The 22,049-nt window shown below is 37.3% G+C and overlaps 1 protein-coding gene across 9 annotated transcripts; it reads right to left on the bottom strand.

Moving 5' to 3' along the window:
• Positions 1-1,051: 1,051 nt before the first annotated feature.
• ZNF567 (zinc finger protein 567) lies at positions 1,052-22,049 on the bottom strand. 9 transcript variants are annotated; one of them, XM_042919037.1, is made up of 9 exons: positions 21,566-22,049; positions 21,003-21,064; positions 19,922-20,022; positions 19,691-19,764; positions 17,819-17,892; positions 17,449-17,560; positions 8,118-8,244; positions 7,766-7,852; positions 1,052-3,924 (listed from the first exon to the last, which is right to left on the bottom strand). In XM_042919037.1, the coding sequence occupies exons 6-9, from the start codon at positions 17,473-17,475 to the stop codon at positions 2,204-2,206; spliced, it is 1,962 nt and encodes a 653-aa protein (XP_042774971.1). In that variant the 5' UTR covers positions 17,476-17,560; positions 17,819-17,892; positions 19,691-19,764; positions 19,922-20,022; positions 21,003-21,064; positions 21,566-22,049; the 3' UTR covers positions 1,052-2,203. The 9 variants fall into 9 exon arrangements, with proteins under 9 accessions (XP_042774971.1, XP_042774972.1, XP_042774975.1 ...); XM_042919038.1 differs by lacking the exon at positions 19,691-19,764; XM_042919041.1 differs by lacking the exon at positions 17,449-17,560 and having other exon boundaries at positions 19,691-20,022.

Genomic DNA, 22,049 nt, shown 5'->3' with positions numbered 1-22,049 from the left:
CTATAAAACATGAATATTATGTACTATGTATAAAAATAAACTAAGAATATGCATACAATGCTCTACTGCAAATAAAACATGGCTATTTCATAATATAATCAGTAAATCAAGAGGCAGGATAGCACATGTAGGGATGCCAGATAAATTATATTTTTGTGACAGCCACAGAAATACATATGAGAGACGAAACAAAGGAGAGTAGAATATCCAAGAAAAAGTGACTCACAGTCCCAACATCTTTGGTTGGTTGAGGTTAGAACAGATTCAGTTATACCACACCTCCCTAATCATTAAATATCCAGGAAAAAGGGTAGATTTGCATCCTACGTCTTGAGTATAATTCTTGTTAGTTGCCATTGTTAACATATAATAAATAGTATTAATTCATATACAAATATAGATTTATTCAAATGAAACTATTACCAGGTTCTCATGGTTATGAATATGGACCCTGTAATCTTACCTACTTATTTTTAGTACGTTCATCCTACCCTCAAAAAAAACCCACAAAACGAAACAAATCCTCTAAACGTAAATAGTTACTAGTAAAGGCTGAATTTCACAAAGTTCTGTCTGGTCAGACAAGGCACTATAATTTTTAGACCCTTTGAAGTCTAAATATTTGTCATGTCTGAATTTCCTCATTACCCACTGTCGTTTTTTGTTTTTCTCTCTCAAATTATCTACAAGCCCTGGACAAGCAGGTTTCCATTTACTATCCACTGGCAACTGCTGTCCCTTTCTGTAAGGCAGAGGGCCCAAATTGGGGGCGGGGGGTAAGCTTATTTAAATTTTAAATGCATTTTATTATACACAGTAACAATATATGTAGTAAACGTATGTTACAAATAATCAAGGGCCTTCAGTAAAACTGTTCAAGGTGCTGTTGAACTTACTATTTTCATAGAAAAGATGCTATAGACATTAGTGTTTTAGCAGATTTCCAATTCTAAAACATCAATATCTCTCCAGTGATTTTTCCATTGGGAATTGAGACCCACACTTCCTGAGATAAATATATAAAAGGCTTAGTTGTGTGTGTGTGTGTGTGTGTGTGTGTGTGTGTATTTCACAATTCTGTCTAATGTGACTTATATTCCCAAGTTTTACTCATCTTTGTCATTTCTTAACCTCCCTTTCTCTAGTATGAATTCTATGGTGTTAAATAAGGTGTACGCTATGGCTAAAAGTATTCCTATAATCATGACAACTATAGGATTCGTTCCGATATGAATTCTCTAGCTTTGTGTAATTTAAGCCATAGCGAGTCTTTCTAGATTTGTTACATTCAGATATTCATGACTAACAGTCTTCTTACAATTACAATATTATATGGATTTTTTAAAGTAAAATTCTCTAGTTGAATGACTGCTAAAGACCTTTCTCCACATTGCTTACAATCAGAGCTGTTACTTTCCAAAGTTAATCACCTCATATTAAGAAAGGTCTGAGATGTTTGGCAGTATCTACCATAGCTGAAAAAAACTTACATACACCCTTGGACTGAGTAATTCATCTCACTATAAGATCTACAGAAATATACATACACACATACACAGAATATTTACAGCATTTAGAGCAGTATTTTTATTACAACACAAATTTATAAAAATACAAACATCCATCAAGAGGATAAATAGTGGTATATTCTTAAAATGGAAGAGTATGCACAATGAAAATGAATACATTACTGCCACATGCAATAATGTATGAATCTTAAAAATGTTGAGACAAGACACAAAATAATTCATGATATATGATAAAACATAAAATTTAGACATGCAAAGACTGCTTCATGATGTTATAAGCCAGGGACATGGTAATCTTTGGGGAAATGACAGTTATTCTTTATTCCAGAGCACAAGGAGAAATATATTTCATATTTTCTTTCTTTTATGGAGACTGATATTATAACCATTTTGTATCTTGCCTCTGCATATATTATGTAAGCACTTTAAAAAAATAATCTAAGTGAACAGAACTTGAAAACTTAAAAAATTAGCTTCATTTCTGATAAAGTTCGATAACAATGATCATATCCATTACATGTGCTAGTAAACAGCAGACAGTTCTGTGGTTGGTACTTTAACTATTATTACATTTGTGATTAAAATTACCTTATTAAAATGTTTTAGCATGCTTTTTTTCCTTAAACTAAAGTTTTACAATAACTTGGAAAGGCTTCACAAAGAGATCACATCATTTATTGAATTTCTATGTTTTCTCCCTTGTGAGTTCTCTGATGGACAATGAGGTTTCTCTTATAACTGAAGGACTTACTACACTCATTACAAATATAGGGTTTCTCTCCTGTGTGAGTTCTCTGATGTACAATGAGATTTGTTTTCTGGCGGAAGCACTTCCCACATTCATTACATTTATATGGTTTCTCTCCTGTATGAGTTCTTTGATGATGAATGAGATATGACTTCCTGCTAAAGGCTTTCCCACACTGAGGACATTCGTAGGATTTCTGTCCTGTATGTATTTTTTGATGTACAGTGAGAGTTGCTTTCTGGCGAAAGGACTTCCCACATTCATTACAAATATAGGGTTTCTCTCCTGTATGAATTCTCTGATGCAGATTCAGATTTGTCTTCTGACTGAAGGATTTCCCACATTCATTACATTCATATGGTTTTTCTCCTGTGTGAGTTCTGTGATGATCAATGAGGTATGACTTCATTCTAAAGGCCTTCCCACAGTGAGGACATTCATAGGATTTTTCCCCTGTATGTGTTCTCTGATGTGCCACAAGGGTTGTCTTTTGGCGAAAGGACTTCCCACATTCATTACAAATATAGGGTTTCTCCTCATTATGAGTCTTCTCATGAAGAGCGAGGGTTGTCTTCTGGGAGAACGATTTCCCACATTCATTACAAATATAGGGCTTTTCCCCCGTATGAGTTCTCTGATGTACAGTAAGGTTTGCCTTCTGGTGAAAGGACTTCCCACATTCTTTACAAATATAGGGTTTCTCTCCTGTATGAATTCTCTGATGTAGAGAGAGTGTTGTCTTTTGGCGGAAGGACTTCCCACAGTCATTACACTCATATGGTTTCTCTCCTGTATGAGTTCTCTGATGACGTATGAGGTGTGACTTCAATCTGAAGGCATTCCTACACTGTGGACATTCGTATGATTTTTCCCCTGTATGTGTTCTCTGATGATCAGTGAGGGCTGTCTTTAGGCGGAAGGACTTACCACATTCATTACAAACAAAGGGTTTTTCTCCTGTGTGAGTTCTTTGATGATCAATGAGATATGACTTCCTTCTAAATGAATTTCCACATTGATGGCACTGATAGGGTTTTTCCTCTGTGTGAATTCCCTGGTGCAGAATCAATACTGACTTCCTACAGAAGGACTTCCCACATTCAGTGCATGTATGTTTTTTTTCAATATTGGTTGTTCTTCTCCTTTTATTATATTCAGATGGGTTTTCCCTTATGTAAGCTCTATTATGTGTAATTAATTCTCCTTTTTTAAGGAAGGCTTTCTCACAGTCATTATATCCAAATGGCTGTGCTGGAGTTTCCACCTTATGATATTGTATAAGTACGTCATTATGACTGACAACCCTGCCACGCTGATTATGGGATTTGACTCCAGGTTGAGCTGTCTCTGGTTTAGTATTGAGAAGTGATTTCCCATATCCATTATACTCACTAAGTCTCTTTCTTGCAGGACTTATATTACTGATGATTAATTCTGAAACATTTTTAAAAATCTTTCCATGAGTATCATATTCAGGAGGTAGATTTTTTGAATTAATAGGGTTTTTGCTTAAAGTAAATGTCTTTTCATATGCATTACTGTTCTCTTTAATCAGTTTTTTGTGGTTGATGAATACAACTGATCTAGAAAACTTATCTTGGTATTCCTTGAATTTCACTAAAAAGTCTTCATCTTTCCAATTTTCTTCTACAAAAGAATATAATAACAATTTGTGAATCTTCACATATTTGCTATGGAAAGAAATTGTACTGGTGTCTAGTATATGAGATCAAAAAAGACCCTGGACAAATTATTCCTTGCCAGGGAAAAGACACAAAACCTAAAGAAAAACTCTGCCTTGGTGTGGACAAGAATGAAAAATTAAGCAATGAACGCTAGTAACTTTTGCACTTTGTATCAGAATTTCATACAGAAAGTTAAATGAATACACAAGCAGTGAGAAGACAAAGAATGGTGAAAGAGAGACTGATGTTTGGACAGGTGGATTTGGAAGCAATGAAGGGAACCTTTCAAGGGCAGTAAACTTTAAGTAGGATGGACAAGAAAAATTAGTAGAAAAGCTTATTCAAGAAAAATATTAGAGGAAGGATTACTTTTGGAGAACACAGATCAGAGCCTATATTTTTATACATTCAGCTCTAGACTGTGAGGCAAAACATTTCCAGTTATTCCACCACCGCCTACTATGTACCCATCAATGGCTCATTAATCTTTCCAAGTATCAAGTAATTTCCTAGTGTTTAAAAGACAACCGTATAGCCTAGGCTCTAATCCTCCATATAATTGGTTATCATTTTCTCCTGTGAGAAAAGAGCTATGAAGACACTTCCAACAGGAACTTTAAAACTGACTAGGAGTATATTTATTGGTGTATTCATTATTGCTATTACTACCAATCCTTTCAGAATGGTTCAATAACAAAAATCTCATGACCATCAATTGTAACTATTTCTTTTCACAGACTTACTTTTTCAGGTTTAAGGAAAAACTGCCACAAGTCTTTCCTCAATATAGTAACTTTTCTTTTTTTTTTTTTTTTAAAGGTTTATTTATTTTTGAGAGAGAGAGAGACAGAGAGCAGGGGAAGAGCAAAGAGAAAGAGGGAGAGAGAATCCCAAGCAGGCTCCACAATGCCAGCACAGAGCCCAATGTGGGGCTCTATCTCCTGTGAGATCGTGACCTGAGCTGAAATCTAGATTTGGACGCTTAACTGACTGAGCCACCCAGACGCTCATAACTTTTCTTAACTCCAGTTTTCCACATGGTGGACAAGATTACATCTCATTCTAAGTGATTAACTTTAACCTTCATTTCTCTTATATTTTATAGCTATATTTGACTTCTGTTATTTTGCAATCATCCACATCTAGTGAAATAATGTTAAATTTAGGTTCAAAAAATCTATTTCTTCCTTCAGTCCATTACTCTCAACACCAACATATAAGGAATTTCTCCTGTAAACAAAACTTTGAATCACTGAGATTCACTTTTCATATTCAAACAAGTTTTCAGGGTTGTCCACCTATCTGACAACTTTCACACATAAAAGTGAGGCCTCATCTTTTTTGCCTTATAAATATCTCACTTAATCACATACTTTGCTTATGTTTTTTTAATCAAGTGGCTTGTCTTCCATTCTTATTTCTACTCAGATTACCTTCAAGAAAATGCTACGTTCCGTGATGCCAAAAATCCTTCACTTATTTCCCCCTACCACTTTAAGCACTATTTCTTTATAACTTAAAAATGGTTATGGTCTAGGAAAGTAATTTTAACAAAATATTTTCACAAGCTTAATCGTGTCTTAAATATTTTGTGAAAGATGCAGATTTTGATAGTAATCCTTTTCCATAGAAAGGAATACTTTATTATCTCCTTTGAACTCTTCTGAGTTTACATTAACACTGTATATCCTACCTAGATAGGTAGTGTTTGGTAGAATCCGGCCAATTCAATGTTTATTTATTTTTGACAGAGAGAGAGAGAGAGAGAGACAGACAGAGCATGAGCAGGGGAGGGGCAGAGAGAGAGGGAGACACAGAATCCAAAGCAGGCTCCAGGCTCTGAGCTGTCAGCACAGAGCCCAACGCAGGGCTCGAACTCACAGACCATGAGATCATGACCTGAGCTGAAGTCGGCTCAACTGACTGAGACACCCAGGTGCCCCAGAATCCAACAATTTCAATCAGAATCTATACAGCCATGGCCTGAGCAGGTACATCTGGAAGGAGCTTACCATGCTTTGTGAATGGAGCAAAAGTGTAACTTGCCTGTATAGTTTCAAGTTAATGAGCAACTATGGAATATTTAAAATATTATATACTATAGCAAAAAAGATACAGAGGATCTTACCTTTGAATTAAAAAAGCCTTAAGCATAAATCACATATAACTGGGTACCAAATTACATAATTATTTTCAAGAGTTGTGTGTGTCTGAGTTGGTAAGTAGCATGGGAATTCAGAAAATCTATGTGAAGTGGTTAAGGAATAGTTTATGCAGAAGAAATCTCAAGACTTAAAAGATACATAGTATATGGAAGGGAGAACACAACACAATGAACAGTACAAGCATTATGACAAATTACACATGTGTGGAGAACATTGAGGAGACTATATCAAGTGGAAATTACCACAAGTTTTCCATAATGGAGAGAAATAAAGTTGAAAAGACCAGATGAGGGCTTATTATAGTAGTCCTTGAATGAAGAATTTCAATTTCATATAATAATAGGGAACAAGCAATGATATCTCTTGTCAGAAAAGTAACAATATAAATTGAAAGAATTAGGACAAAATTATAGCAAAGCCAAGCTGTAATTATTGTAGTCAAGACATGAAATAAGATAGTTGTTATTTTGTATGAGGTCAGTGAAAAATGAAAATATGGGAAAACGTAAATACATTTCACAGGCTGATAAACATAACACAAATTGTGAAGAGATTCATAAGAGATGATGATAGAGACAGAGAAAGCTGGTATCATGGTAAAAATAAAATATTTGGAAACAGACAGTGGGGAAGAATTTAAAGGGTAGGAAAGTTTGTGATTTTCATTTCTAACATGTTGTCACAAAATAGGTGAAACATCAGAGTGCAGAACCCTTGAAGTACTATAGTGAAGGTGGGAGAAATGCACTGAGTATGTCAGTGTTACAGACCTCTACATAAAACAAAGACCTTCCGTCCTCAGAATGGATGAGATTACCATAATTTAAAGGCAGATCCTTTGAGGTCAAATCAGAGAAATAAGACTGAGAGTCTAGTGAAACAACATACATTTAAAAATATATGTATCAATGACCATTATGTACCAGGTATTATCAGGCAGTATGTCCAGTGATGAAGAAAATAGACCAACTTGGAAATAATCACTCAGAGAACCAGGATAAGAATAAGTTAATGCTTTACCCAAATGAAGGGTTGGTTTCAGGAATGATGATCTGCCATATAAAGTGAACCACAAAAGTTTAATAGAAGAGAATGATAACTGTGGAATTATCAATCTGGGCCAAAGCAAGTAAGTTTTAAAATTAACAGCTATATTTGTGGTGAGAAGGGGATCTTAGACTTAGCACAGAAAACAAACCTGAGACAATTAAAAGAAAGAAAAAGAAAAAAATGGAAAGCAACTGAGAAGAAAAACATTAAACAAGAATTTTCTCTCTTATAAAAACAGATTTAAGAATGTTCAAAAGAAAATATACAATGTCAAGAAGAGACTGAAGTTAGAAAAAGACACAAAACAAGAAAAAAGATCTAAAAAGAAGGTTTATAATACATTTTGATTAAGAGTGGCAACTATCTTTGATAACATCAAGCAAACTAGAAAAGAATATTATATTGGGAGAGTCATATTTAAAAGTTTGATTTAAGTTTTGCAGGAATAACGATCATTTCAAAGGTTAGGAGCCTTTAAAAAGACACTCCCACACCAGGTGGCATATTTCGAAGGTGCCACCTACCGCATGACTATTTTAAAATTTATTCTCCATTAGATTTCTTCCACCTGAAGAGTCAGAAACTCACCTAAGCAGGTATGACCTGTAAATGATGTCCATGGCTCTTCTCCTCGTTCTAACTTGAGGATCACATCAGGTTTGGTCATGTGACACCCTGACAAAGAAAAATTTGGATTAAGTTGTTTAGGCTTCAATACATTTGAAAAATTAGTAAAGTACATTTTCAATACTGCAAATTAAGATACTTCTTTGTGTAAGAGTAAACTTAACGCCTTGCTCTGGGCAAGTACAAAATTATCCTTTCTGCAAACAAAAAAAGAATTCATCAATCTTATCCCTGAAACACAAGATCACACATAATTCAGGCACTTTGAAAGGAAATGCATGCTACTGAAAGTTTCAAAGAGAGTTTTTCTTACCTACAGAGATGAGGTGGCAATAGTTTTCCAACATCACATCCATGTAGAGAGTCTTCTGAGCAGGATCCAGGTGCTGCCACTCTTCCCGAGAGAAGTCAACAGTCACATCTTTGAATGACACTGATGCCTGCAACAGATTGGAACTGTGATCAGAATAAGCTGACTAGATATTGGGGACTACTTTTGATCTGTTCCTTTGGGGCATTCATATCAATGTAAAAAAAAGCTAATCATTTTTGTTTTGTAATTTATATTGTAAGGTAAACAAAAGACAGAAGTACCTGCCACTGAATTTATTTAATAATTCATCACACAAATATTTATGTAAAGTCACTTTGTAACCCCAAACTGCATTAGTTTACTGGAGTGCCAAGACATATAAAACACTGTCCCTGCATAGCCTCAAAGCCTTCAAGAAAGTATGTTTAAACATACACCTGCTTGAAGGTGTTACAGGTACTACAAGAGAAGAATGTACAAGATGTGATATATTACAAGGGCAACACAATTGAGGAGGTAAAACTTTTCTCTGTCAAGATTAATGTATTATGCAGAAAAAATATGGTTTAAAAATGCATGGGAGCAACTTCTGGCATCCAAAAATAATACAGTCAATTGATCAAGAAAATGATCCCTCAGATAATAATCACTTATACTTAACATAATATATATGTCTGAACACAACATATAACAACTCATAGATGGAACTGGAAGCAATTAAAGCAAGCAAAAATTGAAGGAGAGCTTAACCTTTTTTAAAAAAATTGAATTAATTTTTTTTTTTTTTTTTTTACTTGAGAGAGAGAGGGAGAGCATGAGCTGGGGAAAGGGGCAGAGTAAGAAAGAGAATCCCAAGCACGCTAAATATTCAGTGTGGAGCCCGACGCAGGGCTTGATCCCACAACCCTGGAATCATGACCTGAGGTGAAATCAAAAGTCGGATGCTCAACCGACTGAGCTACCCAGGTGCCCCAATGGAGAGCTTATCCTTAAAGGATAGCAACCGTGATGGGTAAGAATTGTTCAAACCATGGCTTTTTTGCATGAAGGTACCAGAAACCCCATAGCTGTTAAGGCAGCTGAGCTCAAGATTTAGAAAGAAATTCTTGAAGTGAGAGAACTATAGAAAGGATGAGAACCAAAATCTGAGTATAAACACTGCCAGAACACCACATTGATAATTAAACTAAGCAATTGTTGGAGACATCAGAGAGGACTTAGGAAAAAGCAGACAGAAAGATACCAAAAAAGAGTTTTGAAAAATAGAAGTGCAGCTAGTGAGATTCTGAGATTTTGCCATTTTTTTTTTACAAATTTTTTTTTTTAACGTTTTATTTATTTTTGGGACAGAGAGAGACAGAGCATGAACGGGGGAGGGGCAGAGAGAGAGGGAGACACAGAATCGGAAGCAGGCTCCAGGCTCTGAGCCATCAGCCCAGAGCCTGACGCAGGGCTCGAACTCACGAACCGCGAGATCGTGACCTGAGCCGAAGTCGGACGCTCAACCGACTGAGCCACCCAGGCGCCCCTGAGATTTTGCCATTTTTGATTACCAGTATTATACAACCTGATCATAGCACAAGCAGAAGAAAACTGAAGTCTTACTGGATTGAGGTGTCAGAAGTTGCAGCTCACAAAGCAGCAGGAAGTATAAGGAGTGGAACACTGGAAGAAACAGGCCTACCAAAAGTAAGTCCCAAAATCTAAGTATAAACTCTCACCAATTCCTTAACTGAGAGCTAATATATATGAACACAAGGAGAACCTATCTCCCCTCACCTAAGGGGGCCAGGGTCAAAAGCAGCAGCTGGAAGCTTAAAGAACTGAGCTGACATATCAGCTGCTTCATACTTGGGGTTGGTGCAGAGTTTAAAGTATCAGATTACTATATTATTCATGATATCCAGATTTCTAGTAAAAATTACTAAATATGCAAACAAAACAAGGGAGAATGTGACTCATATTCAGCAAAAGCCAGTCACAGAAATTAATCCCTAGTGGGTCCCAATGTTGGATTTTGCCAAAAAAAAAAACCACCAAAAAAAGCTTCAAAGCAGCTGCTCTTAATGTCTTCAAAGAACCAATGGAAAACCTGGGCATAGAAATAGATACAACTAAAAAGTCAATAGAGGAGGGGTGCCTGGGTGGCTCAGTTGGTGAGTGTCCAACTCTTGATTTTTAGCTCAGGTCATGATCTCACAGTCATGGAATCAAGCCCTGTGTCATGATGAGTGTCCACCCTGCTTGGGCTTCTCTCTCTTCCTCTCTCTGCCCCTCTTGCATTGGCATTCTCTCTCTCAAAATAAATAAATAGAACATTTAAATAAATAAATAAATAAATAAATAGTCAAGAGAAGAATGAAAATGAACCATTAACATGTATTTGATTGATACAAAATACAACAGTATATACGAAGAGATGAATAAAAACAGATTAGGAGGAAACTTAAATGCACATTAGTAGGTGCAAGAAGCCCATCAGAAAAGTCCGTATAATTCCAACTATATGACATTCTGGAAAGGCAAAACTCTGGAGACAGTAAAAAAAGAAGGGACAAAAAGGTGTAGCCCTAAAAGTTTTAGGGCACTAAAACTATTCTGTATAATACTATAACGGCAGAATGTCATATATTTGCCAAAATCTATTGGACTTTGGAATTATGTATCAATGTAGGTTCATTGTAATGAATGTACACTCTGGTGCAAGATATTGATAATGGGGAGGCTATTAATCATGTATGGGGGCAGACGGTAGTGGAAACTCTACAATTTTGTCATGAACTTAAAACTGCCTTGAAATATAAAGTATATTTAAAAGGATTAAAAACATAGGTTAAGCATTTGGAAAACAAAACAGCAAAATGGCAGCCCTAAATCCATTTACCTCTAATTGTATTAAATATAAATGGACCAAACATTCCAATAAAATGACCAAGATATTAGAATGCATGAAAAAGCAAGATTTTAATATAATTCTGAGACATATTTTATTTTTTAAAGTTTATTTATTTATTTTGAGACAGACAGACAGAGAGAGAGAGAAAGCAAGCACATGCACATGTACAACTGGGGAAGGGGCAGAGAGAAAGGGAGAAAAACCCAAGCAGGCTCCACATCCAGCTCAGAGCCTGACACAGGGCTCAATCTTATGAACCATGATATCATGACCTGAGCTGAAATCAAGAATAGGAAGCTTAACCAACTGAGCCACTCAGGTGACTCTACAAGAGACATATTTTAAATACCATAGACACAAATAGGCTGAAAGTAAAGGATGGAAAATGACATACAAACACTACACATGGGAAAGCTGAGCAATGTTACTACTGCAGACAAAGAGAGGCATTTTATATTGATGAAAAAGTAAATACACCAGGGAAATAGAACAATTACAAATGTATATGTATTTGTTTTATTTTTAAAAATTTTTTTTAACGTTTATTTATTTTTGAGACAGAGAGAGACACAGCATGAACGGGGGAGGGGCAGAGAGAGAGGGAGACACAGAATCGGAAGCAGGCTCCAGGCTCCGAGCCATCAGCCCAGAGCCCGACGCGGGGCTCGAACCCGTGGACCGCGAGATCATGACCTGAGCCAAAGTCGGACGCCCAACCGACTGAGCCACCCAGGCGCCCCACAAATGTATACGTATTTAAATAACAAGAGTTTCAAAAAACATAAAGCAAAAATTGACAAAAGTAAAATGAGACTTAAAAAAGTCCAAAACCATAGCTGATGTAAATGTTTGTCAGTAAAAAGGGGAGGAAAATCTGGACAGATTTATACCCAACATGGGGCTCCAATTTACAACCCTGAGATCAAGAATCACATACTCCAGTGACTGAGTCAGTCAGGTGCCCCTGTAGAGCACCATTAATAATCTTCCAACACTGTCATTTAGAACCTGTTTAGACATGTTAGGTGTTTTACATTTCCAGGTTAATTTTAGAATCAACTTATCAATCTTTATAAAACAACTTACTTAGATTTTGATTGAGTTTTGAAAGACTTTATAAATTGGTTGGAGATAACAGATATGTTAACAGTAGTAGGTCTTCCAATCCATGGATGCTTATTTAGGTCTTCTTAAATTTCTCTCAGCAGTGTTTTGTAGTTTTCAGTGTACAGGTCTTGTAAATGTTTTGTTAATTTTATTCTTTAAACTCATTTTCAAATTTTTGTTGTTAGTATATAAAAATAGAATTGATTTTTGTATTTTGATATAAGTGACCTTGCTGAATTCACTTTTTATTTCTAGTACTTTTTTTTTTGTAAATTCCTTAATACTTCCTACATAACCTGGTCATATTATCTGCAAATACAGTTTACCTTCTCCCTTTCTAGTCTATATGCCTCATATTTCTTTTTCATTCTTTACGCATCATCTACAGTGTTGATAGAAGCGTTAAAGTAGACATCCTTGTCTTGCTCCTGATCTTAGGGAAAACAGTCGTTCACCATTAAGTATGATGTTAGCCATAAATTTCATTAATTTTACGAAAATTTTCTTTTTGGTTATTCTTTGACCCAAAATTGATTACTCAGAAGTAGTATATTGTTGGGGTGTCCAACTTCGGCTCAGGTCATGAGCTAGCGGCTTGTGGTTTGAGCCCTATGTTGGGCTCTGTGCTGACAGCTCAGAGCCTGGAGCCTGCTTCAGATTCTGTCTCCCTCTCTCCCTACCCCTTCCCCACTCACACTCTCTCAAAAATAAATAAACATTTTTTAAAAAATTAGCATATTGTTTAATTTCCAAACATTTGGGCCTAGTCTAGGTATGTTATTTTTATTGACATCTAATTTAATTCAATTGTGGTTAGAGAAGATGCTCCATATGATTTCTTTTTATTGAGATTTGCATATATTCTGTCTTAGTGTATAGCATATTTGCTCTGGAAAAACATGTGTTGTGAGATTACAAAAAGTGATGCTCTACAGGAGTACCACTCAGTCAGTGGAGCATGTGATTCTTGATCTTGGGGTTGTTAGTTGGAGCTCTACATTGGGTGTAGAGGTTACTTAAAAGTAAAAAATGTTTAAAAAGGACAAACTATATACTATCTACAAGAGGCTCACTATAAATGTGAAAACATAGGAAGGTTAAAGTAAAAGGATGGAGGGGCACCTGGGTGGCTTAGTCAATTAAGCGTCCAACTCTTGGTTTGGGCTCAGGTCATGATCTCACAATTTGTGAGTTTGAGCCCTACATCGGCCTCTATGCTGACCCTGCAGAGTCTGCTTGATATTCTCTCCTCCACTCTCTCTGCCTCTACCCCACTTGCTCTCTCTCTCTCTCAAAATAAGTAAACTTAAAAAATTTTAAAAAGGATGGAAAACATGTATACCGTGTAAATACTAATCATAAGAAAGCTAAATTGGCTATAATATCAAACAATACAAATTTCAGCACAAAGAATATTATCAGGGATTAAATAAGGCATTTCAAAATAACAGAGGGGATCAATTCATGAGAGAATGTAACAATTCTAAATGTGAACACACCTAAAAACAGAACTTAAAAATACATTAAGTAAAAACTGATAGAAAAGGAAAAACAGACAAAACCAAAATTATAACTGAAGATTTCAACTTTCTTCTCTCAGTGATTGCTACACAAATAGACTGAAAATCAATAAGGATACAGAAGTTTTGGGGCACCTGGGTGGTTCAGTCAGTTAACAGTCTGACTTCAGCTCAGGTCATGATCTCACTGCTTGTGGGTTCAATCCCTACATTGGGCTCTGGGTGACAGCTCAGTGCCTAGAGACTGCATCCGATTCTGTGTCTCCTTCTCTCTGCTACTCCTCTACTCATGCTGTCTCTCTCTCTCAAAACTAGAAAATGACTTAATTAAACCCAAAGTATTGAGAAAAAAAAAAAAGGAAACAAAAAAGATGTGAAGAAAGAGGAAACAGAAAAACAATGGAGTAAACCAATGAAACCCAAAGCTGGTACTTCGAAATGACAAATGAAATTGGTAAAACTCTAGGCAACTGACCAAGGAAAAGAATAAGACACAAATTATCAACAGCAGAAATGAAAGAGGGGCATTGCTACAGATCACACAAATATCAAAAGGATAAAAAGAGTGTATTTTTGACAACTTTGTCAATAAATTTGACAAATTCCTTGAAAGACACAAACTATAAAAGCTCACTGAAGAAAACACCCTGATAACCTGAATATCCCTAATTCTACCAAGGAAATTGAGCTGCTAGTTAAACCCGTTCCCACAAAAAAATCTCCAGGTTAACATGGCTTCACTGGTGAATTCTTCTTTTTTAAAATATATTATTATTATTACTTATTCATTTTCAAGTTAGCTAACATACAGTGTAGTTATGTAGTGGCTTCAGGAGTAGAACCCAGGTATTCATCTCTTATATGACACCCAGTGCTCATCTCAATAAGTGTCCTCCTTAATGCTCATCATCCATTTAATCCATTTCCCCACCCACCTCCCCTCCAGCAACTCTCAGATTGTTCTCTGTATTTAAGAGTCTTTTATGGTTTCCCTCCCTGTTTTTATTTATTTATTAAAAAAATTTTTTTTTAATGTTTTATTTTTGAGAGAGAGAGAGACAGAGCATGAGCAGGGGAGGGGCAGAGAGAGAGGGAGACAGAATCTGAAATAGGCTCCAGGCTCTGGCCTGTCAGCACAGAGCCCGATATGGGACTCAAACTCACAAACCACGAGATCATGACATGAGCCAAAGTTGGACACTTAACCCACTGAGCTACCTGGGCGCCCCTGTTTTTATTTTTTAATTTTTAAAGATTTATTCACTGGTGATTTCTAACAAACACTTTAAGAAGAAATAGTACCAATTTACACAAATTCTTTTAGAAAATAAGAGCGTATACTTCCCAACTTATTTTAAAAGAATTATCCTGATATGAAAACTAAACAAAGGTGTTACAAGAAAAAATATAGACCAAATTCTTTATGAACGACAAACAACTCCTTAACAATGTACTATATTAGCAAATTCATCAAACATTACATAAGTGGAATTTATCCTAGAGCTAGAGCTTCTAAGTTGGCTGAACACTTCAAAATCAATATAATTCATGGTGGTAATAGAAAAAAGAGAAGGGGCACCTGAGTGGTTCAGTCGGTTAAGTGTCCAACTTTGGCTCAGGTCATAATCTCATGGTTTGTGAGTTTAAACCCCGCATTGGGCTCTGTGCTGTCAGCTCAGAGCCTGGAGCCTGCTTCAGATTTCTCTCTGCCTGCCCTGCTCCTATGCTCTCTCTCTCTCTCTCTCAAAAATAAATAAACATTAAAAGAGAGAGAGAGAGAGAGAAAAGCCAAATAATGGGGAATAACCAATAGATGAAGAAAAAACTTTTGAAAAAATTCAGCACCTTCTCATGATAAAAACTATCAGCAAACTGTAACTTCTTTAACCTGATAAATCAATGCAAAATCTATAGCTAATATCATACTTAATAGTGAAACTCTGAATCCCTTTCCCCTAAGGCAGGAACAAGGCAAAAATGTCTGTTCTCACCATTTCTATTCAACATTATACTGAAGGTTCTAGACAATGCAGTAGATGCACAGTTTGAAAAGCAAGAAGGCAAAGTCATTATTTACATATGACATGCTTATCTATGTAGAAAATCCTAAAGAATACAAAAAATTACTAGAACTAATAAGTGACTTTAGAAAGATTGCAGGTCAATATACAAAAATCAATTGTGTTTTCATATATTAGCGGTGAACAGTGAAAATTTGAAATAAAAATGAATAGCATTTACAATAGCATAAAAAAAATACCCAGGGATTAATATAACAAAACGTGTAAGACTGTACACTGAAAACAACAAAACATTACTGAGAGAATTTAAAGATCTTAAATAAAAGGAGATGTACATCATATTCGTGAATTGGAAAACCATTATCATTGATTACTATTATTGAATTTAAACTGTTAATATTTTAACATCTTCCACTCCCCTAAAGGGCTATCTTTATACATTCTTCTAATGTGCTTTAGTTCTGATGCTATAAAAAGTATAAGGTTAACAGTCACCGATTAATGTTATAAGTACAGAGTTTCTGTCTGGGATGATGAAAAAGTTCTGGAAATACATAGTGGTACTGGTTACACAACGCTGAATGTATTTCATGGGGCTAAACTATACACTCAACAATGGCTAAAATGGTGAAATTTTACACTACGTATATTTTACTACACACACACACACACACACACACACACAGTTAAACAGAAAAGCGTAAGAAACACAAAGATCCGTAAGTGAGCAGTGGGGTGAGCACTTGGAGGACTGGAAAAGGAGCAAAGGTGTTATATGGGAAAACAAGTGACCAGGATATGAGAGAGGCACTCAAAATAAAGATATCAAGGGAGATGAAGGCAACTGTGGTATAAGGAATAAAATCACCACTAAATTGCATAGTGGAAGAGAGACATTTATTTAACTCAAGCTAGCTATATTAGCAGGTGGGTATGGGACTGGGGCCAAAAGCAGATAGAAAACAAAACAAAAAAGAACACGATGGGAAGTAGATAATGAGATAAATCTTGGGCATGTGCCTGAAGTATCTGTGGAATATGCAGGTGGTGATTTTTAGTTGGAGATTGGATATGGTTTTGACACTCAGAACAGAGGTTTAGGTTTACAATTATGTGAGCATTAGAATAACGGTGGTAGACTGTGAATAGGAACAGGGAAATGAAAAAAGAAGAGAACCAATAAAGAATCTGGAGTTCAGGGGCGCCTGGGTGGCTCAGTTGGTTTAAGTGTCCGACTTCGGCTTAGGTCATGATCTCACTGTTTGTGGGTTCGAGCCCCATCAGGCTCTGTGCTGACAGCTCAGAGTCTGGAGCCCACTTCAGATTTTGTGTGTGTGTGTGTGTCTCTCTCTCTGCCCTTCGCACTCTCTCTCTCAAAAATAAATAAACATAAAAAATTATAATAATAAAAGAATCTGGAGCACAGTAGTATTTAAGAGGTCCAGATATAAAGATGACATTTCTGAAAGAACCAAGAGATAACAACATCTTTGAAACCAAGGGCAGGATATTTCAAGAGTTATACTTGTAATTCAGTATGGTGATCCAAGCATATATATTTACTTCCCCTGCATCCAAATATAAAATTAGAGAAGTTTAAAAATAGGAACATCATTAGCATAATGGGGGAGTGTTATTGGCAGGCCATGGATTTTTAGGAATTGTTAGCAGCTATGGGCAAAACTGGAGGATCAGACAGGAGAAAAGCAAGATTCTCTGTTCTTTGTACAATTTGCCAAGCATAACTCTTTTCTTAAAGCCTCAAGACAATAGTCCTTGCTACTTACTAAAAGCAACATCAATTCCATCTCCATCTTGACTGTTTTTATTTAAACAAGCAAAGTTCATGCAGTAATATATTCTCATTTGAGGAAATGCATTTTTGTCCCAGCTCTGCTTCTGGGAGAAGACAAAGAAAGATGTTTAATGATAAACCCACTTACTGTGTGAAAATTAGTTAAAATTAGAAGGAGCATTTGTGGAAGGAAAAGGCTTATCTGGCCAATATGGAAAGAAATGGGGACACTTTCCTGAAGGGGAAGATAGGCAGGAGGATTTAGTACAAGAAAGGCAAATGCTCAAATATCCTTAAGAAAAATAAAAAAAATAAAGAAAATAAAGATTATTTTGGGAAAGAGAGAGGAACCATCACCTCACCTGAGCCATGGTTTTGAGATTTGCAAGAGGTGACCAGTCTTCCTTTGGGTTCCTCTTTGGAAAAGAGGCAGTTCCTAAGAAGGCAAAGCCAAGATGAAAAGAAGCCAAATGACACTATACACGACTTATAGCTCTCTTATGACTTAAGTCTCAATTGAAATCGCCTCCATTTCCCTTGCTTTGGCCTTTGACCACTCTGCACATTCCACATAATTTACAGGAAGGAGAATAAGCTAGACAAATCTTATTTTATCCCAAAATCCAGAGATAGAGGCTCTTGGGCAAGAAGTTAGATTTTGGGCAAGTTCCCCTCCTTTCTAGCACTAATTTTTCTCTCTTAGCAGCCTACCTTCAAGCTGCTCTCCAGAAGGCTCTACCATTTACACTATCACCAGCAATATATGAGAATATACTGATACACCTTGATAAATGCTACCGATACCAACTTCTTGATGCATGCCTATCTAATAGGTAGAAATTGTGGTTCTGGGTTTTATTTTTCCTATTATAAGAGAAAATAAGCTTCTTTTCATAAGTTTAAAAAACATCCTTAGTTTCTCATCTGTTAATGGTCTCTTATAATTCTTTCACTTTTCTATTAGATTTTTATTTTCTAGATTGGTTATTAGATCTTTTTTTAAAGGAAGGAAGTACTGTATTCACTTCAAATAATTTAGAGTTTCTCATTTGACTTTGTTTTTGCCATGCAAAAATAACTTATAGCAGGGGTGCCTGGGTGGCTCAGTCGGCTAAGCGTCCAACTATTGATCTCAGCTCAGGTCTTGATCTCACGGTCATGAGTTCAAGCCCTGCACTGAGCTCTGCAATGGGCATGAAGCCTACTTAAATACAAAAAAACCCCCAAAAAACCCAAAAACTTTCAACAGATTATTGGCCATTGGTTTAATACTGTCAGGTGTTCAATAATCTACTGTTTCCTCCACTCATCAAAACTGCCATCTTTATTGCTTCTTGGTCTTTTGGCTAAGATCAAGTATAACCATATACCTTACTTCCTTTATATATCTGAGTAGATCTGGATTTTATATTTAGTTTTACTGATCTGTTCATTTAATTGCAAAGATGACTCGGCAGTTATTAGTTTTAAAACATATTTTAGTATCAGCTAGAGCTACTTCCCCCTTCATTATTTTCTTTCAGAATTTGTGGCTTATTCATATTCTCATAAGAACTTTCGTTCTTAGAAATTTCTCGTAGAAAATTCAAAATTTTTACTGAAAATTTAATGGAATTGCATGAAATGTTAGGGAGTTTTGACACTTTGTCACATGTCTTCCTGTTCTTTTATTCAAGTCTTATTTTTTGAGTCCCTTAGAAACATTAAAAGAATTCTTTTACTTACACATTATGAAATTCTTTGTATCTCATATTTTTGATGACCATTGGTCATTTTCCATAGTTTTCTGATACATATATATACACATAAGCACACATATATAAATGAAGCTTATTGATTTGTCAATGATTTTTCCAACAAACCTCTGAATTTTCTAATTGTTGTCACTGTTTATAACAGCATGGTAACTTATAAATTTTTCTCTCAGTCTCAGCAGATGTTCCAAAGATGGTGAGGAAAGCAAGCTTCTAAGTGTCCCTCATTCTAAAATAAAGTCTTATAAAAAACATAAAGTTTTGCTACCATTAATTTAACTCCTACTTTGTCTAAGAGAGTAAACTATTTTTTAGGACATAGTTTTCCAGGCGAAGAAAAGTGGGTGCTTTCTTATAAGAAACAAGGGGCCCCTCAGATGCTGATGTCACTGGGAAACAAAGTGGTAAAGAGAGTTTTGGGGAAAAATGTACATATTTCAGGATTTGAGAGGGCAAAGTGACTAAGGGGCTAATTCTCACCTGAGCTCTAGATGGGCAACCCATGGATGGAGCCTGCCTGGAATGGCTTGGATTCTCTTGTCCAAGAGGACTCACTGGAGAGACAACAAGACCCACCAGAGCAGGTGGCCAACTGCATGCCCAGAGGAAACATTGAGAAGACAGCTGGAGAAGTGGCTGTACCCATAAGAAGGGAAGTGTATCTGGAAGTTCCCAGCAGTGGGTTCTCTCAGAAGGTAAGAGATGACTTACAATAAATTATAATGGTACCAATCATGTTAGCCTCTTCTTGTCCCTAACTTCTTGTCTCTTGCTTTCCAGCTCCCAATCCATTCCAGCCAGAGACTACCCACCTAGAGGAAGTAGAGACAAAATAGAGGTTGAAGAATTAGAGAAGCTGATCATGTACCCTTTTCCCAGGCAGGCTTCCAGTAGGAGGGAGGGTTTTTATTTAAAACAAGTTTGAAGTATTGGTGTCTATAGTGAATGTTTTTTAAAATATTCATTTGTTTATTTTTTTGAGAAGGAAAGAGAGAGCAAGCCAGGAAGGGGCAGAGAGAGAGGGAGAGAGAAATCTTAACCAGGATCTGCACTGTCAGCAGAGAGCCCAAGGTGGAGCTCGAACCCACAAACTGTGAGATGGTGAACTGCACTGAAACCAAGAATCGGATGCTCAACCAACTGAGCCACCTAGGCGCCCCTATAGTGAATATTTTATTTAACTAGTTAAATAGTTATTATGAGACTGGTCTTGTATTTAAATGTTCAACTGATTCAGTCTTCAGAATGAGCAAAGAAATTACTCAATCTGTCTCGCAATGCATCCAGTAGTAGCAGGGAAAAAAAGGGATTCACCCAAATAGAAACTGTGAGTGGCAGTTAGGGGAGAAATTTTTTGTGTCTTGCCCAATTTTTTATGGTGTCCTACTCATTTCAACATACCAATCATTAGTCAGTGTGGGGTTTCCCAATATACAATCCTACCATCTGAAAATTATTATTTTACTTCCTCCTCTCCATCAAAAAAAAAATCTCTATTTCACTTAGCCAGTTGCCATAGAGTGAAATCTATAAGCATATAAAATGCCAGTATTCAGATAATCGAAACAATACATATTTAACTGGTCACGCATCCAATTTCTCAAGCGCTCCATCTCAGTCACATAATAACATTCACGATTTACTGCGGATTGTACACACAAGATACTTTAAAAATTAGACAAAGACACAGTTATATTGCCCACGACACAATCACAATCCCATAGGCACATCACAGGCATAATCTCACAGAGCCCATAACATACTTTACACAAAATAGCAAAATTTTACTCACAAACCCCTTACTATCGTCTCTCCAAAGTCGCATGCAGTCTCAAAAACACATCAACTCGCATCCTATTTGAAAAATTAGACAAACACAGAGACTTTATCACTTTCCAAACAACTGGTTCCACAACGTCACACGGAGTAACACATGCCCAAGCTGCACAAGAACGGGCACAAAAAGCTACACGAACTGAATGCCCGTGTGTGCCAGGCCGCACTCCGAAAGCTGGGGTTTCCTCACGGTGCGGGGCGGGGGTGGGGGACAAAATTCCTGCCCTCCCCAAGCTCACACCAACTCGGGCTTCCAGTTCCCTCTTCGGCGCTGTCCAGCCTGGACTACCGGTTCCCTCTAGGACGCTCCCTGGCCCGGGCTCCCTATTCCCTTCTCGGCGTTCCCGGCCCTGGCTCCTTCTGCTTAGGTTCTCGCCTCCCTCCCGTTCTCTCTAGGGCCCAGAACTCTTGCCTTCTTCCCCGGCCTTCCTGGCCAGGTTCCCGCCTCCCTCCTCTGCATTCCCCCCAGGTCCCGCCATCACCCGCCTCCACCGCCTCCGTAGGACCCACCAGCCTCACCTTCGACCACTGGCCAGCGGTCTGCGCCTGCGTACTCCCGCGCGAGCTGTACCTCCCAAGTGTCTCTGCGGCTCAGTCTTTGAAGCCGCAGCCTCCTTGCGCGCGCTCGACATCCGGGCTTTTCCAGCCTTGAACTACATTTCCCAAAGCCCCTGTGCAGCTTTTGAAAAGAACTTTGAGCCCTGGGTCCTCTCTGGTTATCCCTCAAAGTCTTCGCGCTCCGAGTGGCCGCCGGAGTCTGGGCGTGGCGGGCGCGCCCAGTGAGGAAGCCCCGAGCCCCCAAAGTGCAGACAGGGCGCGTTGAGCCTGGAGCTCAGGCCTGTGTATGGGTGTTTGTGTGTGAGCGTTTGTGGCGGTGACGAAGACGAATGAGAGTGTGGGCGGTGCTGAGGCCGTGACAGGTGTGTGATTGTGCGTGTACGTCCCAACGCGGATGCGGAACGTTTGGGGTGACTGGTCCGCTGTTGTGTGAGGCACGTGACAC

Source organism: Panthera leo, chromosome E2 (assembly GCF_018350215.1).
Source record: "Panthera leo isolate Ple1 chromosome E2, P.leo_Ple1_pat1.1, whole genome shotgun sequence".
NCBI lineage: Eukaryota > Metazoa > Chordata > Mammalia > Carnivora > Felidae > Panthera > Panthera leo.
The sequence above is the reverse complement of the archived record's forward strand: the minus strand, read 5'-3'. Positions and strand labels throughout refer to the sequence as shown.